Below are 18,785 nucleotides of genomic sequence, written 5' to 3' on the forward strand. Positions count from 1 at the left end.
CGTCAAAATTGAAAACATTTGAAATCATAAACTGAGAGACTAAATGTAAATAGAGATAAATACGTGTCATATAACATATGGATAGTGATTGGAATGTCATCTTTTATTTTACTCTCAGATGGGGGCAGTTAGGTGGTGCCATAGTACATAGTGCAAGCCAGGCTTTGAGTCAGGGAGACTCATCTTTCTGCATTCAAAGCTGGCCTCAGACACTTACTATCTGTGTGACCCTGGGCAGGTCACTAACCCCTATTTGCCTCAGTTTCCTCATCTGTGAAATGAGCTGGAGAAGGAAATGGCAAACTACTCCAGTTTCTTTGTCAAGGAAACCCCAAATGGGGTCACAAAGAATCAGATACAACTGAAATGACTGAACAACAAAAACTCTCTGATGAGGAAATTCCTCTTTAAATGCAAATCAACCCCTTCTCTACATTTTAGAGAACTGCCTAGAGCAATAAGAAGTTAAGTGACTTACCCAGGGTCACAGAGTCATCATTTATCACTTATCATTGAACCTGGAATTTGTTGGCTTTAAAGTCAGCTCTTTACAAACAACATGGCCTATACTCTATACCATGTATTAAAATAAAAAAGAGGATGAACATTAAAAAGCTAAATGTTTGGCTCATATTTACCCCTAAACTTAAACATAAGGGAAAACAAATGTTCGATTTTCCTTAACTGTCATTGCATAAAGGACAACTATTGAGTAAGAAAGGATTTAAAATTCAGAGAGATGAATGAAAAACAGAAAACTACATAAATTCTGAGTTTGCCCTTAAGCCATTTCTTAGATTTGAATTGCCAAAAATTTCAGAGCAGAATAAAGTAGGTAATATATAGATTCTGGGGTGGACTGTGATAGAGGTTGAGATACCAGTGGGGAGGGAAACACACCTGGGTCTTGACACGCAATTCAGAAGGAACACTTAAAACTAGAAAAGAAAAAACAAAGGACAAAGCAATGTTACAGAAACGGGTAGCTAAAACTTGTGAGAAATGAAGGAATCTAAATATATGTAACCAGAAACCAGATGACTCAAAGAGACATAATCACAGTCTATAAATACCTTCAAAGTAACAATATATGGTAAATGAAGTAAGTGCATTATTCACAGTTCAGGCCATTTCTCCTTGTCCAATTGTCTAAGGAAGATAATGCCCAGAATTAGGTTCCAATACTGGAACCTAATTTAGAAATTAAAGACAGTGAGAGAGGTCCTAAAGAATAGTGTTTAGGCATCAAAGAAAAAAGTCAAAGACTTTGGGGTCTAATTTAAATAAAAATGGCAGGGAAAGGTTTATTGGACTCCTCCACAATAATAGCAATGTGAATAACAACCATATTTACATACCAAAAAAAAGATCAACTTTTTAGCAGATCGGCAAACATGAATCATTCTGTTAGTACACTTAAATTAAACACTGAGTGGCTTCTTTAAAAAAAAAACAAAAAAAGACCAAAATTTTATTGATCTTCTTTGTTGTTACATCATCCAATTTCCTTTGAGTGGCTTCTTAAATTTACAATAAAGTTCCTGTGCCTTTATTAAAGACACCATGGTATAGTGATAGGAGTACTGGGTTAGAAGTCATAAAATCTGGGTTCCAGGCCCAATAACATTACTGTTTAGCTCTGAACAAGACACTTTACTTCTTTGCATTTCAGCTTCCTCATCAGTAAGATGGTGTTACCACCCTGAATACAGTCCCCTTTCAAATCATGCCTTTGCAATTCCATGCTGGTTGGTCTGTCTGCCACAAGTCTCTCCCTACTCCAGTCCACCCTCCCCTCAGCTGTCAAAATGAGTTTTTTAAAACCTAGGTCTGACCATGTCATCCCCCCCCACTTCTACATTCCTGTTCAAAAAACTCTGGTGGCACCCTGTCAGCTCCAAGATCAAATAGAAAATTTTCTCTTTGGCATTCGAAGTCCTTCATAACCTGGCCCTTTCCTATCTTTCCAGTCTTCTTACACCTTACACTTTCCTTGTCTTTTTGATCCAGTTCCTTGCTGTTCCTTGCACAAGACAACCCAACTCCAGGAATTTTCACCCTCTGTCCCCTATGTTTGGGATGCTCTTTCTTTCCCATCTCTGCCTCCTGGCTTCCCTGGCTTTGTTCAAGTCCCAGCCAAAATCCCACCTTCTACAAGAAACTTTTCTCAAACTCCCTGTTGGTGCCTTCCCTCTGTTGATTATTTTGTATATATCTTGTCTGTACATGAGATGTTGGTGTGTTGTCATTCACACATACATACACACACACACACACACATACACAATTAGGGTGTAGGCTTCTGCAGAGAGAGGACTATCTTTTACCTTTCTTTGTGGTCCCAGTCATAGTGCATGGCACATAGTAGGTGCTTATTGACTAACCCATAGCTCCCTCACAGTGTAGTTGTGAACCTTCTATGATCACACATTTGGAGCTAGAAGGGACCTTGGAGATCATTTAGATCAACCTATCATTTTGCAGATAAGGAAACCAAGGCTTGGAGAGAAGTGACTTGCCCAAGTCACACAAACAGAGTTAAGATGCAAACCCAGGTTCTCTGACTCTAAAGCCAGTGGTCTTTTCGACTCTACCACATACCAAATGAGAGGATGTGTGGGAAAGCATTTTGGAAAAGGATTGAGAGTTGTACATATGCAAAACAGAATTATTCCTATGTATCTGGAAGCTGTTTTTTTAAACGGATTAATATTGTCATTCACTGCTTCTTTCCTCTATTATGGGAAAGATAACTTCAAAAAACATCCTGTGCTTTCTGAGAGTACTGTTATCCCCTTAAGCCAAACAAACCACCTGGTCCCAGTAACGCATGGAGCCACCTGAACTCCGAAAGACATTGCCTTGGCCAGGTTCTTACGGGCAGCCCCGTATGCCCATCATATCATGGAACTAGAAATGTAAAAGCTTGGTCAGAAAAATATAGCCAGCTCAAGGCCACAAATTATCCCAAACTCTTTGTATAGCTAATATTTTAAATTTTCTTCCCCAAAACAAAATTTTATGAGTACTAGTAATAAATAAAAAAGTTAAGTACAAGTAGCCTCAACCATTCAAGATCCCCAGATCAGGGTCATGGCCAAAATGCAAGATGGAAGGCACTGAAATAATTTAACAACTCGATAAACCAACCTTCTAATGTTTGGTTCATGCAATCATTCATTTAACAAAAATTTATGAAATACCTACTACATGCTGAACACTGTGTTTTATGCTGAGGTTAAAAATGTAAAGTACTGTCCCTTTAAGGCACTGCCTTTTCATATAGACCAGTCTGATGCTGAGAGAAACAGAAAAAATACTTTTGTGTAAAGAAAAAGTGAAAATCAACTAGTAAAGGATATAAGATATTGCCTTTTTTATAGCTGAACAGTTTGATTCTTGAAAAGAGTAGGAAAAGAACTCTAGTTTAATAAAAACTGCTAAAATATGTATGTAAAGAAATCTACTCTTCAGCTAAGATTTTAGAAACTTATTGTAGCATAAACATAAAGGCTTAAATAACTTTGCAGAGGATGTAGGGTGATGTCTGGTTTGCATATGAATGATTGATAGGTTAAAGGGGGCAGAGAAAGAACTTTTATTTCTTAAAAACTGATAAAATGTGAATTTGAAGAAAGAGTTTGCAATATGGACTCAGATGGAGGATTGTTCTGAAAACTGATTAGTGGTTGGAGATGTAGAGCATTGTGGTCCCTCAGCTCATTTGCATGTAATTGTTTTAAGACTTAAGAGGATAAAACTCATAAGATGAAAAAGTTACGTATCTGTTTGGAGACTAGGGGATGATTAAATAAGAACTTGATTTCATAGTGGAGATTTGCTGTTTTTAACCTCTTAAGAGAAAGATGATTTTTGAGTACCAGAATGCACTGATTTAAGGCCCTGAAAGTGTATGGGGAAGACAACTGAAGAACTGAGCAGGAGAGAAAAGATTCAGAAGGGGGTGGGAAAGCACCCCCATCACAGCTGTTTGAAGAAATCAGCAATAGGAATATTCAGCTGACAAGAAAGTTTTGGCTTCTAGTTTCTCAGTTGAATCAAGAGTGGAGCTGGTTTGGAAAACAGTTTCAGTTCTGGCTACTGCCCTTTGGTGCCCTTCAACAGGGGAGGTGAAGCTTTTCAGAAGCTTCAGCTATCCTTGCTGCCTTCTCTTGCTGCAGAAGAAAAAACAGGGAGGGAGGAGGAGGAAATGTAGGCTTTGTAGTTGTTTTCTTGCATGGGAGGAAATGCTGAGATGCAACTGGACGATGAAGGTTGTGGTAGGTGACAAACTGACTAGGATCACTGATCAGAGAGTCAAACCTGAGCTATTTTGTTGTGAGTTCTATTTGTTCCAATCTGATTGGATGACACAATATCCTGATGCGTGGATACTTTACAGATATTATCCCATTTTTAAAAATCATCACAGCAACCTGGGAGGTAGGGGCTATTGTTGTTGTTGTTGTTCAGTTGTGTCTGACTCTTTGTGACCCCATTTGGGGTTTTCTTGACAAAGATAATGGAGTGGTTTGGTTTGTCATTTCCTTCTTTTACAGATGAGGAAACTGAGGCAAACAGGGTTAAGTGACTTGCCCAGGGTCACACAGCTAATAAGTGTCTGAGGCCAGGTTTGAACTCAAGAAGACGAGTCTTCCTGACTCCAGGCCTGGCACTTTATCCATTGTGTCCATCTAGTTGTTCCATCGGCTATTATTATCCCCATTTCATAAGCTGGCTTGTTCTTATCTATTGAGTCCAGAGATATTTGGGATATTTGCATTTCTTTGGTTTAAAGGAAACCATTTTCCAACTAAATACTGTAGCATTTTTTCAACACCCTTTTGAGTGTAGTTTTAAGTTGAAAGAGCTTTCGCAACTGCTACATCAGGTCCAGAATGGAATAGGATTTGCCCAGCTGGAGAGCACTAAAGATCAGCAGACTAGAAGTTAGCAAGGAAATGATTTTGTAGGATGTAGATGTTCCTGTATGTAAGACCAGTAACAACCAAGCCAGCAGTCCGGAGTTGGGGATTACCCTGCAAGCATGGGTTTTCCTCCCCCATGTACGTCTGTGACAGATTTCTGTGTATCCACTCTCCCCCATGGATACTGAGTACATTGGTAGAAGAGTGTAATCTAGGCTTATGTATGATTTGTAATGTATTTATCATTCCTACATTTGCTTTAATACATGAGTACTTAAGATGGTATTATTATTTATTTTTGCTAAATAAATGTTGAAGATCTGAAAGTGCCATTATTATGAGTGTCTCATTTGTATAAATGGAATTGAACTGATTGGGGCTGAAGAGCTAAAACACTGAGTTGGGGAAATGTATTTCTTCTCCCCACTTCCCCTCAAAAAAAGAGAGATTAATCTCCTAGGACTGCATGGTGGTTCTTTTGGGGTACCTAGACCTTCTACTATGAGACGTGAGGCCTTCAACATACACCTCATGTAAATGTGACACAAAGTCAAAAATGAAGTCGCTCTTGTCCTCGAAGAGCTTACACATCATTGGGAGTTGTTCTATAATAATATTAACTATCATTAATAGTTCATAATAATACTAATAGGTACTATTTCTTTAGCACTTTAAGGTTTGCAAAGTGCTTTACAAATATCTCATTTTTTTAATCTTCACAACAACCTTCGGATATAGGGGTTAACATTATCTCCATTTTACAGGTAATGAAACTGAGGCAGAGGCCAAGTGACTTTCCCAGAGTCGCAGAACTAGATCTGATTTCAGGTGTTCCTTACTCCAGGTCCAGCATTCTATCCACCATGCCACCTTGATGATCATAGCTCTCAGATTTTCAAGGCACCATAGAGATTACCTAGGTCTACTATGACTGATGCCCAACCCTCTCATTTTGAAATTGATTATTAAGAAAATAACTGGAGAACTGAATATCACCCAATGAGCACCTATAAACCTTTTTTATGAATGAAGCATTTATACTTTGTATATTCCATACCATGAATCACAGAATTGGCAATAAGAAGTAAAGTGTTTTTTTTTAAAGGCTAGAAGTAATGGGGCAGCTAGGTGGCACAGTGGATAGAGCGCTGGCCTTGGATTCAGGAGGACCTGAGTTCGAATCCAGCCTCAGACACATAACAATTACTAGCTGTGTGACCCTGGGCAAGTCACTTAACCCCAGTGCCCCCCCACAAAAAAATAAAGTCTAGAAGTAGCATCATGACACTACTGTGACCCATCAACTCCCATTTGTTGCCAGATTGGGGAAATCACATGTTGTGGAGCTGGGAGTGACCTCTATGGTCATCAATTCTAGTCCAACAGTTGTCAGAATGTGGTCCAGGTCCCCCTAAGGGTGTTCAAGACCCTTCCAGCGGGGTTGTGAGATCAAAATTATTTTTATAACAATACTAAGATATTTTAATTTTTAATATACTAATTTTCAATAGTTATAACTCACATAAACAAAAGCTCCTTAGAGGGTCCTCAATAATATTTAAGAATTTAATGGCACCCTGAGACTCTGAAAACCACCAATCTAGTCCAAACGTTGTTGCATGGGAAAAAAAAATTGAAGCCCAGAGAGGGCAAGTGATCAGATTTCTGCAGAGTTACACAGTTAATAAGCAGCAGAGTCAGAATTCAAGGCCAAATTTTCTATTTCCAAATTGGGTGGTCTTCCCACTTAGCCATGTTTTGGTCCCTATTCGTAGTAGGCCTAAAGAGGTATATCAAAGGAGAATGTTTTGTACAGTTTTGCCTCAATGTCTAAGTCTTATCTTCAGGCAAACATGGACCTACTCTGTTAGTGGACAACCAGTGGACAAACGACGATGTTACCCCTCTGACCCCTCAATCAACTATATAAAGTGGGTCCCAATGCTGTATTCTATCAAAAGGAATTTCACAGCAAGCTCTTTGGAGGACAGGGAGCTTGCCTTCTATTTCTTTGTCCTATATCATAGTGTCTATTACAGCATCACTCACAACAGACATTCATAGAATCATAGATATAGAACGGAAAGTAACCTCAGAGGTTATCCAATCCATTACCTAATTTATAGATGAGGAAACTGAGGGCCACAGAGGTTAAGTGACTTGCCCAATTGCATAGTAATTTACTGAATGATGGCAGAGTCTACCATTGTTATTTTCCAAATTTGTTGAAACGTTTCTAACTTTCTTTCTAGCAATAACAGGACATTAAAACACATGAAAAATGTGAGGCTCACCGTGGTTGTCCCATTTGTTAAAAGCTCAATAATAAGGTAAATTAACAAAGCTGCAGTCCCTATTCCATGGTTTTCTCAGTTAGTGGACCTCCAGTATTACTACAGAACAATGGAAATTAGAAAAGAAAAGCTGATGTGCACAGGGAATTCTGGGTTGCAGATGAACTCAAGTGGTGAATTTGGTCCCCTATTAGGAGCAAACTGAATATGATTTCTATTGTGCCATTTTATTTTCTACTTCCTAAAGTAGAAAAATGGGTATAATTATTGCAAGTTTCCAGTTTCCCATTTAGCTTTTTTTTTTTAAAGGCAAAAGAGGGAACCACCACTAGAATTACAGGACCTGGCTATATTACATACTACCTGTGTGGCCTTAAACAAGTCAGTCAAATCATTTAATATTTCTGGGCCTCAGTTCCTCATCTGTCTCCCCCCTCCAAAAAAAACAACAAAAAACCGAGAAGGTTGGACTTGATGGTCTACAAGATCACTTTCAACCCTAATCTAGGATCCTATGAGCCCTAGATTTTTATTATTCCTCTTAACTCCCTACATTTCTATTATTTGCACTCTAGGTCTTTGGATAAATCACAAATGGTATATTTATATACAATAAATTTCTGAGAAATTGCCTGGAACACCTGTTTTAGTCAATAAAATACAAATGAACCTGTCTAAGTTTTTTGCATATATTTCTGCTAACGTAAGGTCTCAGAAGTGTCTGAGAATCTCTACACATGTCAAATGATGGGAGACAGCCCCATACAATCCAATTACTTTACAAATTTGCAGGATGCACAGGGCATGCCATCTCCCACCTCCTACCGTTGTACAATCTGTCCTGCAAGCCTAACATGCTCCTAGCTACTTCTTTACTCTTTGAACCTCAAGGTCCCTTGGTTCAGATCAAGTGCCATCTCCTTCTTGAGTTTTTTCTTGATTTTTCTATGTAGGTCCACCGGGGGCTATCTCCAGTTGTCCTGATCTATATCTGGCCACTGGATCCAGATGGCTCCAGAGAAGAAAGTGAGGCTGGTGACCTTGCACAGCCCTTCCCCACTTAAAACCAATTCACTTGCATGTCATGGCATCATGATATATTCATGATGTCATGGTCCCCTTCAAGAATGAAGGACAAACAACAACAATTTAGGGCCACCACCCTCTTCCCCTCAGTCGCTTTGTATTTACTTTGTACATGTTCTGAATGACTTATATGTGAACACATTGAATCCCCACAGCAGAACTGAGGCCCCTTAAAGACAGGAGCTGATTTTGTCTTTGTCTCCACAACGCTTACTCTTGTGCCAGGCACACAGTAGGCTTTCCATAAATGCTTATTGATTGTTTGGTTGAATGATAGAGAACAATTACTTTCCCTGGTCCCCCATAAAGCCCAGAAGTATGTGGCCTTGTACCTTACCTTGTTGCGTTTGGGTCCAAAATAACAATGTCAGCATCAGATCCAACAGCAATTATTCCTTTCTTTGGGTAAAGATTAAAGATTTTAGCGGCATTAGTGCTGGTAACAGCAACAAATCGGTTTTCATCCATTTTGCCACTATACTGTAATGTAATTCAAAAAGAAAAAATATCATTCCAATGAAGAAATATGATGACAATCTCCTATTAACAAAAATATGAGGATTTGAGAGTATTAATATGACTGCCTTTAAGGTTTGCAAAGCATTCTACTTATATTATCTCATTGGATTCTCATAACAACCCTGTGAGGGTGGGTACTATTATTATCATCCCCATTTTACAGGTGAGGAAACTGAGACTGGAAGAGATTAATTGACTTCTCTAGGGTCACATAGTTATTAAATGTCTGAGGTAGGATTCAAACTCAAATCTTCCTGATTGTAGGTCTGGTGTTCTATCTACTGCACCACTTAATCATGTGAATTGTAATGAATATCTTATGCTAGTCTCAGCCTATTTTGGGCTATTTATTGGTCTCAAACAACTGTAACATGATCCAGATAATGGAATACAACAACTACCTTAGGAATCAATCTTTTTTTTAACCTTGGAGCTTATTTAATACAACCCTTTCATTTTACAGGTGAGGAAACTGGGACACAAAGAATCTGCACATAGGCAATGAACCTTGAACTCAGGTCTTCGGGGCTCAAAATCTAGTTTGATTTCTGCTACATCATGAATGCTTCCCTAGGTACAACCATGTGCAAAATTCAAAGGTCTTGAGCTTTCTGAGTCAATGTCCAGGTCTTTTCTCCAGGTGAGTCCTGCTCTGGGTACTCCTTGTGTCATGGATGTTACTCTAAGTTCTTGGCAATTCTGCCAATACAACTCTTCTTGAGTTCAAATCTGACCTCAGACACTGACTAGCTATGTGACTCTGGATAAGTCACTTAACCCTGTTTGCCTCAGTTCTTCATCTGTAACATGAGCTGGAGAAGGAAATGACAAGCAACTCCAGTATCAAGCTGGAAAAGTTCCACATGTGGGCCCAGAAACAAACTTCACACCTGGAATTTGAAGATCAATCAGCCAAGCTAAGCCCAGAGAGACTCATTCATCAGATTAATTGTAGATTGATGAATGTTTTGACCATGGGAAAAAAAATCAGAACAACAATAACAATAACAACAACCCTGTCTGCTATGGCATTTGGGGTTGGGATCCAAGATGGCTTGATGAGTGCCCACACTGATGAATCCTATGTCTTTGGTATATAAGGAGTATCACCTTGGGAAAAAAAAATAATCTAACTGTCTCCCACATTTACCAAAATCATAGTGAAGCTGCATCTGTAGTCAGCTAAGCATGAGTAATGACATCAATAGTCCCTGTCTGGCAATATTTTGCATTTTTATTGAAGTGATCATTTCCTTGTAATTCAATGAATGAGGATGGCTGAAATCCTCTTTCCTCTGATTAAAAAAATATATTATTTCTCCATGACTCATGTTTCAGGAAGGCCCAGCCTTTTTCTCACAAGCCCAATATCTATAAGGCCAAAGTATAGTCAGGGTTCAGTAAGAGGGACAATTCATCAATCTGTGGAAAAGACCAGAAAAAGAGGCTGAGATGGAGATGTGCCATCTTCTGTGAGAGAAGTTCTTGAAAAAGCCACAAACCACAGTTAGGCTTCCTTGCCTGCTAGAGACCTCAGACATCATTCACGCTACAAGGTGACCTAGGGGAACGGTCCTGATGGGAATGAGGTCATCCTCTGGGTGTTATCAAGGGACTGCCAGACTAAACTGCTATCAATGAAAAATCATCTGTACATAGGAATTATGACACATAATTAAAGTTGGTGATCATGAAAAAGGGTGATGTTGTGATGCCAAAAGCAAAGAAAAGGGTAGCAGCCCTCACAAAATTGAAGTGGGGCAGTGAAGGAGGAAGAGAGAACACTTGTAAGTTACTCTCCTGGTCAAGAACTGAAGGGGTTTTGAAGGAGGAAATAAGCATTTATTAAGTGCTTGTTATGTGCCAGGCACCACTCTTTACAAATATTTCATTTGATAACCACAACAACTCTCAGGGGTAGGTGTAATTATTATCCCTGTTTTACCACTGAGGAAACTGAGGCAAAGAGAGGTTAAGTGACTTGTCTAAGGTCACACAGGTAGTAAGTGTCTGAGCCTAGATTTGAATTCGGGATCTTCCTGATTCCAAGCCCAGTGTTCTAGCCACTTCACCACCTATCTGCCTCCTTGGCTAATGGCCATAGAAAATCCAACTTACTAGAAAATCATGTCTGTCCCCTCCCCTCATTATAATTTTTCTAAAGTGGAAAACTTCTCATTGTGTGTAGAGTACACTTACGTAGACATGGCTTAAATTGTTCCCATTTCGTTGGCAACACTACAAGTATAAGGCCACTAGGAGATGAAATACATAGGTAGCTGGATTTGGAATCAGAAAGACCTGACTTTGAATCCTTTGTGAATTGGTTTTTGTTGTTTTTAAATCTCTGGAATGAGCCATTATAGGCTCGTGCTCTTAGGTTGGTTTTATCACTTATATGTGTCTGCAGACAATAATTTTTAAACTGCAATTCACAGCGTCCATGAACCCCACAGGCCATCACCATGGATTTCCTGAAGAGTGTTGTTGTGAAGAATGCCTCCTTTAAGTCTTCTTTTGTCATTTCATGTCCCTATTCCAATGATACATTAGGATTTAAGGGTCTGAAAACCAAGGCTGAAAGGGCCTATAACCTTAAAGACTTTGAACATACTTAGCATCATCTGCTCTGTAATTATCTTAATTACTTCTAACAGCTCTGCAAGATGAAGCACTAGTCCCCAAGCTGTGCAAAAGAGAAAGCCGTACCCTGGCTTTCACTATAATAGAGGGAGCTAATTTTCATACCCCTGTAGAAACCAGTAGAGGACTTTTCTGGGAAGGCTTAATCTACCCTGCTCTCTGAGCTACAGGCTCAGGACTACAGGACAGGGGCTGCCTGGGCATGATCTCATGAAACTTACCACACCCTTTTCCCATAGGACTGACATTCGATCCTCAACTCCATTGATCCCATTAGGGATCTTGGTAAAATCATCCTTCCCAAGGGCTTTCTGGCAGGTGTTGAAAGTGCAGTGGTCTGTCCCGGTGGTGGTGAGATCGTTACTGTAAAGAGAAAGACATGGGAATGAGGAAGCATAGAAAGTAGGTCTTTCAAGGGATGTGTCCCAACGACCCTTCCCTCCTCCTGAGCCATTTTGACAATAACCAAACTGGGAATGCTTGGCTTCACCAAGAACGTAGCTACCCATCTTTTAGTTCTGAATTTTGTCTTTTCCTTTTGCATGTCACCATTTTAGAAAGTCCTGTTGGGGGAAGCACGATGCAATAGAAAGAAGACTGGGCTTGGAATTAGAATCCCTGCACTCTTGCCTCACCTGGGTCCATTTTCAGTTGTATGATTTTGGGAAACTCATATAAACTCTCTCCATCTTAGCTTGTTCATATGGAAACTGGGCATAGTAATATCAGTTTTGTAAACTTTATGGGATCAGTGCCTTCCAGTTCTCAAATTCGATGAGTCTCTTTCTTCCTTTAAGAATAATGCTCAAAGGGGCAGCTAGGTGGCGCAGTGGATAGAGCTCCGACTTTGGATTCAGGAGGACCCGAGTTCAAATCTGACCTCAGACACTTGACACTTAATAGCTGTGTGACCCTGGGCAAGTCACTTAACCCCGTTTGCCTCATGAAAAAGCAAAAAAAAAAAAAAATAATGCTCAAGTATTATCTTCTGTATGTAGACTTTCTGAATTCCCCCAACAACCAGTGCTCTCCCTACAAAACTACCTTGTATCTAAAGTCTTTGCACATACCTGTATTCATTCTCTTTGTATTTATTCTGTATATACTTAGATGTATTCTTGTTGATCAAGCTAGATAATATTTGTAAAGTGCTTAGGCTGGTGCATAGTAGGCATCTAACAAATGCTTGTTTTCTTTACTTTTCCCTTTTCTGTTGTCTCTTCTACTGGAATGGAGGCTTCTTTCAAATAGAGATTGTTTCATTCTTTCTACATATATCCCCAGTGTCTAGTATGGTGCCTAGCACATAGTAAACTCTTAATAAATACTAATTGATTGGTTGATAGATTGTGGTAAGAATGAATTGAAAAAAATCTGTTCAAAAGCCCTTGGGAAACTATAAAGATCTAGATTTGCATTATTAGAAATGAAATGAAAAATTTCATTAGAAATGAAAAATTCAAACACATTTTGACAATAAAATACCACAAAGAGCTTTTAGCCAAGGGGTTCTTCATCTGTTATGTATGTATCATGGTCCCCTTTGATTGTCCAGTAAAATCTAGGGAATCCTTCTCAGGATAATGTTTTTTTAAATAATTGAAGGAAATGCTAATTGTCAAAGATTTAGCAAAAATAAAGATAAATTTTTTTTCCCCAGCCAAGTTCACAAACCCCTTGCAAGGGATCTTTGGACCTCAGGTTAAATTATCCCTCTGCCTAGGGGATAATTAAAAGGGATATGGAAACGAAATTAAAAAGTGGTAAGTCATTAATAGATCCTTTGATTTCTTAATTCAGAGGGGGTGTGAATACATGTGAATACATCAGTTTGAGAATTCTAATAGGAGGTCTTCCCTAGCCAGGTTGATTTTCCAAACACCATAAAGACAGGTAAAACAGATGAAACCTGGTTGATTCAAGGGAGAGAAGTAAAAATGTCTGAACTATTGAAGTTGGAAAACATAAGACACCTTCCAAACCGCACCTGGTGGACTAACTAAGAATCTGTATAGAACTTACATAAGGGAAGGGAATAAACATTTTATTAAATATTATTCTATGCCAATCACTGTGCTAAACACTTTACAAATACTATCTCATTTGATTCTGACAACAACCCTGGGAGGTAAGTGCCATTATTTATTCCCATTTTACTATTGAAGAAACTGAGGCAGACAGAGGCAAAGTGACTTGCCCAGGATCACACAGCTAATAAGTGTCTAAGGTCAGATTTTAACTCAGGTGTTCTTAGCTCCAGGGCCAGTGCTCTATCCACTGTACCATCTATCTGCCTTTTATGAGCCTGTAGAATGTAAGATCTTTGAAGAAGAATGTTTAATTTTTTGTTGTAGAACATAGTAGGTGCTTGAATACTTATGGAATTGAATTGAATATGATCATAGGATTTAGAGCTGGAAGGAGCATTAGAGATGTAGTCCAGTCTCCTCATTTTGTTGCTGAGGAAATTGAAATGCAGAGAGGTTAAGACATTTGGCCAAGGTCAGAAAGGTAATTAATAGAACGGCAAGGATAGAATATGAACTCAGTCCTTCTGACTCCAAATCTTTCCTATTCCATCCCACTGTCTCCGCTACACCACTTCACATGGGCACAGCATTCATGACCTCTGATGAATGATTACTTAGCCAGTAGATTCATAAGGAAATCAGGAGTTGAAGGATCTGGTCTTAGCGGGGGTCCCATGACATGGTGGGCAGCATGATGCCATTCTTCATGCCAATAGTGAGTCCCATCCGTTCCAAGACTAGCAGCAATCGGCTCCCCAAAGACCACCTTTCCTGTAAAGTACAAACGCAAGCATTAATGAGCAGTTTTATTAGGATGTAGATGTAGGGAATGCTATTCTTCTTTCCCCTTGAGGAAAAAAAGGGAGGGAGGGGACTAAAGTCCATGTATGCGTATGTCTGCTGCCTTTAACTGCATCTGAGGAGGTACACTTCATAGCACGGGAGATATGGAATTCTAATGAGTGACATCTTGGTTGTAAATGTTATTTACTCTTTTTCAGACAGGTCCTCTCTGGAGAAGAAGAGTTTCCTTTAAAACATAAGCAGTTAACAATAACAATGGCTAAACCATTCAACATTAACAAAAATATCATCCATTGATAATAAGATCCTAACTAGGGACACATACTCAAACAGAGATTTGTGTCACACACAGATTTATATGAGAATTTTAGAAATGGAAGGGACCTCAGAGTCCAGCCCATACCTGCAAGGCATCTGAAAGGAATAATACAGCAGGCAGGTGGTCACCCAGCCCCTACTTGCAGGGGAGGGGAAACTCACCACTTCCTGAGGCATGCTATGTCCATTTTTGACACTTCTTATTGTAAAGGGCAACTAGGTGATTCAGTGGATAGAGAACCAGGCCTGGAGTCAGGAAGACTCCTCTTGAATTCAAATCTGGCCAAGGACACTTGCTAGCTGTGTGACCCTGGGCAAGTCACTTAACCTGTTTGTCTTTCAGTTCCTCATCTGTAAAATAAGCTGGAGAAGGAAATAGCAAACCAACCACTACAGTATCTCTGCCGAGAAAACCTCAAATGGGGTCAGGAAGAGTCAGATATGACTGGAAAACAACAGAACGATAACAATTGTAAAGAAGTTTTCCCTGGCATTCAATCTAAACCCCTTTCTCTACAACTTCCATCTATTTCTCTTGCCTTAGCCTTCTGTGGCCAAACAGAACAAGTTTAAATCCCCTCTTCCATGTGCTAGCTCTTGCGATATATGAATATAACTATGTCCCCTTTAGGTTTTCTCTTCACCAGGCTAAACATCTTCAGTGCCTTTAACCTGTCTTCTGATGACATTGACTCAACGCCCTTCACTGTCCTGGTAGCTCTCCTCTGGATACTATCCATCTAATCAATGACCTTAAGTTGTGGTGCCCAGAATGGAAAACAGTATTCCAGATGTAGTCCATTACAGCAGGACCCTGCAAGCTAACCAGATAGTGTGGCATGGAAAAAAAAAAGCAACTCTGTAGTTAGGGGCCCTGAGTTCAAATCCTACCTCTAATGCTTACTGTGTGACCAACCCATAGGCAAGTCCCTTAACTTCCCCGGTCTTAATAATAGCTAGCATTTATAGAGTACATTAACGTTTACAAAGTGCTTTCCAAATATTATTTCATTTCATCTTCATAATAACCCTGGGAGGTAGGTGCTATTATCATGCCCATTTTACAAATAAAGAAACGGAGACTGCCAGAAGTTATGACTTGTCTGGGGTCACTCAGTGTCTACGGCAGGATTTGAACTCAGGTTTACCTGATTCCAGGTCCAGTGCTCTATCCACTATGCCACATAGCTCACCTTCAGATTCTTCATCTGCAAAAGGAGGGTGTTGGACTAGATGGACTCTGAGGGCCTTTCTAGTTACCCTCCTTATTCTGCTTCTCTTATGGAAGCCAAGATTGCATTAGATTTTTGACCATATGATATTATTGACTTACATTGAGCTTACAGTCCACTAAAAGCCCCAGATCTTTTTCAGACAAACTTCTGAGAGCACATAGAATGAAAGCTTATCAAAGACATAAAAGTATAGGTACAAAGCAAACTTTTATTTGGAATGCAGATCCTATTTCTGGTTATCATTCATGGTTATCCACTGGATGAGGGGTTAATAAACTACCACTGTGGACAAAGCTGGCCCTCTTCCTGTTTTTGTATGGTCCTCTAACTTAGATTTTCTTTTTATATTTTTAAATAGTTTGCTTACCCTTGCACTAAATCCTCCAAGCAGAAGTAGAGTCAGGATAATTTCCTATAGGAAGACACTGGCTTGGCCAAATTAGTCCATTTGGTTTACTCAAATGCCTATTTTAACTGAGTCAATGAAATCTATGATTTTATCAGTACAGAGAACTACTGGTATAAGAACCCCTCCACCAATGCACCATGGTAAGCTCTCCATAACGTATTAGATAAGTCCAAGGAAGTTGCCTGAAAGTCAGAGAAATCAAATTACTTTAATAATAAATGTTAATTAATTGCTATTAATAACTATTTATTGACTGAAATGACTTGCCCATGTACAAGCTATTAAGTATCACAGGCAGGATTTGGACTCAGGTTTTCCTGATGCCAAGCTCTGTATTCTATCCACTACATCAAATTGTCTGTTGGTTAATAGTAGCTAGCCAGAGTTCCTAGATAACTGAAGTAAATGTTGCATTCTGGAGAGGACTGAAAGCAGATGGCTTCCAGCTGTCAAAATTGTTACTCATCTATGACAAATTCTTTTATGCCTTTGGGTCTGTTTTCTGTTCCATGCAAAGAAAATGATACCATTGACATCCTCCGTACTGTGTCTCAAAGGAGGAGGGTCACCAGGAGGGTAAGGAGACTGGAAATCATATTATCTCTGAGGTCTCTTCAAACTCTGTGATTCAGTGGTCTTTCTCTGGCTAGTTGAAGGAGTAGTCACCATTTTAAAAAGTAGGTATTGTTGTTTTTAAGTCATTCTAAACTGTCCATCTAGCTAATATCTGTAAATTCTGGATATAACCATCCTACTTCTTCCTCCCTGCCCCTAGAACTGAACACTGTCTTATAATATAGAAAAACAGTAAAGCAAAAAAAAAAAAAAAAACAGTGTACAGTGACCACGTCTGACTATACATACAACATTCTGCCCCTACAGTCACTTAGGAGTCTTAATTTTTAACCCAAACTAAGGAGGAAGGTGCTACCAACTTCATAGAATCATTTAGTTAACAAGCATTTCTTAAGCACTTACTACATGCCAGACTTTATGCTAAAAACTGGGGAAGTCAAAGAAAAGTGAAAAAACAAAAACAAACAAACAAAAAAAACCCAAAACAAAACAAAAAAAAGTAAACAAAAAACTCCAGTCCCTTCTCTCAAGGTGTGTAGTGGGAAAGAAAACATGTAAATATGGAGGTACATACTATATATAGAGTATGTGAAGGTAATCTGAAAGAGGAAGGCTTTAGTAGCTGAAAGAGCTAAGGCTTCCTACAGAAGGTAAGATGTGAATTGAGTCTCAAAAGAAGACAGAGAAGCTAAGAGTCAAGGAGGGGACAGAGAGCATTCTGGGCATGGGGGACAGCTAGTTCAAGAAATGAAGATGAGAGATAGGCTTCTTTTTCCAGAAGTGCAAATAGGTCAATGTAGTTGGATTGTACAGTGTCTGGAGAAGAGAAAGACATAAGAAAGCTGGAAATATAGGAAGGGGCTGGGTTATAAAGAATTTTAAATGCCAAACAGAGGAGTTTTATGTTTGATCATAGAGGTAAGAGGAAATCATTGGAGCTCTTTGAGCAGGTGGAAAATGTGATCCTATTGAGACTTTAGAACCTTGAGACCTGGGTAGAAGAGGATGGATTGAAATGGATAGAGTTGGGGCAAGGAGACCAATTAAAAGGTAATTCTTGCGGTAGTCCAGGTGAGGATTAGTGGAGGTCTGAATTAGGGTTGGGGCTGTATGAGTGGACAGAAGGGGATATACATGAGATATCATAAGAGTAGATATGACAAGATTTTCCAGTGGGTTATATATGTGGGGTGAGTGAGAGGAGTCCGGGATGACACTGGGGTTGTGGACTTTAGGTGGATAGAAAGATTGTAGTGCTCTCAACAGTGATAGGAAAGTTAGGTAGAAGGAAGGGTTTTGGGGAAAGATATTGAATTTTGTTTTGGACATGTTTAGTTTAAGATGTTGATGTCCAGTAGGCAGTTAGACATGTGATATTAGAAGTCAGGGCTGGATAAATAGATTTGAGAATCATCTGCTTAGAGAAGATAATTGAATTCTTGGAAACTAATGAGATTAAGCAAAACAGTACAAAAAGAGAATAGTGCATTGGACAGAGGCTTGGGAAACACTCACAGGTATTAGGTACAACCTAGATGAAGATCTAGCAAAGGAGATTGAGAAGTAGCAGTCAGACAGGAGAACCAGGAGAAAGCAGTGTCATGAAAACCTAGAGAGAAGAGAGTATCAAGGAGAAAAAGGGTGATCAACAGTGTCAAAGGTTGCATGGAAGTCAAGAACGACTGAGAAAAGGCCATTAGATCTGGCAGTTAAGAGATCATTGGTAACTTTGGAGAGGCAGTTTTAATTGAGTGGTGAAGTCGGAAGACAGAATACAGAAATTTTATAAGAGAGTGAGAGGAAAGAAAGTGGAGTCATTGATTGTAGATGACTTTTTCAAGAAATTTAGCCTTGAAAAGGAGGAGATAAATGACAAACAGCTAAGAGGGTTGGTTAGATGAAGTGAGGGTATTTTTTAAAGATGAAGGAGACATGGGAGTGTT

At 39.3% G+C, this 18,785-nt stretch overlaps 1 protein-coding gene across 1 annotated transcript in view; it reads right to left on the reverse strand.

Moving 5' to 3' along the window:
- DPYS (dihydropyrimidinase) overlaps positions 1 to 18,785 on the reverse strand; it is a 92,988-nt gene that overhangs the window by 51,011 nt on the left and 23,192 nt on the right. Inside the window, exons 4-6 of the mRNA XM_027849978.1 lie at positions 14,115 to 14,271; positions 11,692 to 11,833; positions 8,646 to 8,788 (exon numbers count right to left, since the gene is read on the reverse strand). Of these exons, the coding sequence (XP_027705779.1) occupies positions 8,646 to 8,788; positions 11,692 to 11,833; positions 14,115 to 14,271 (442 nt within the window). The remainder of the gene's footprint in view (positions 1 to 8,645; positions 8,789 to 11,691; positions 11,834 to 14,114; positions 14,272 to 18,785) is intronic.

The sequence above is a fragment of the Vombatus ursinus genome, unplaced genomic scaffold (genome assembly GCF_900497805.2).
Source record: "Vombatus ursinus unplaced genomic scaffold, bare-nosed wombat genome assembly UNPS02008961.1, whole genome shotgun sequence".
NCBI classification, from domain to species: Eukaryota; Metazoa; Chordata; class Mammalia; order Diprotodontia; family Vombatidae; genus Vombatus; species Vombatus ursinus.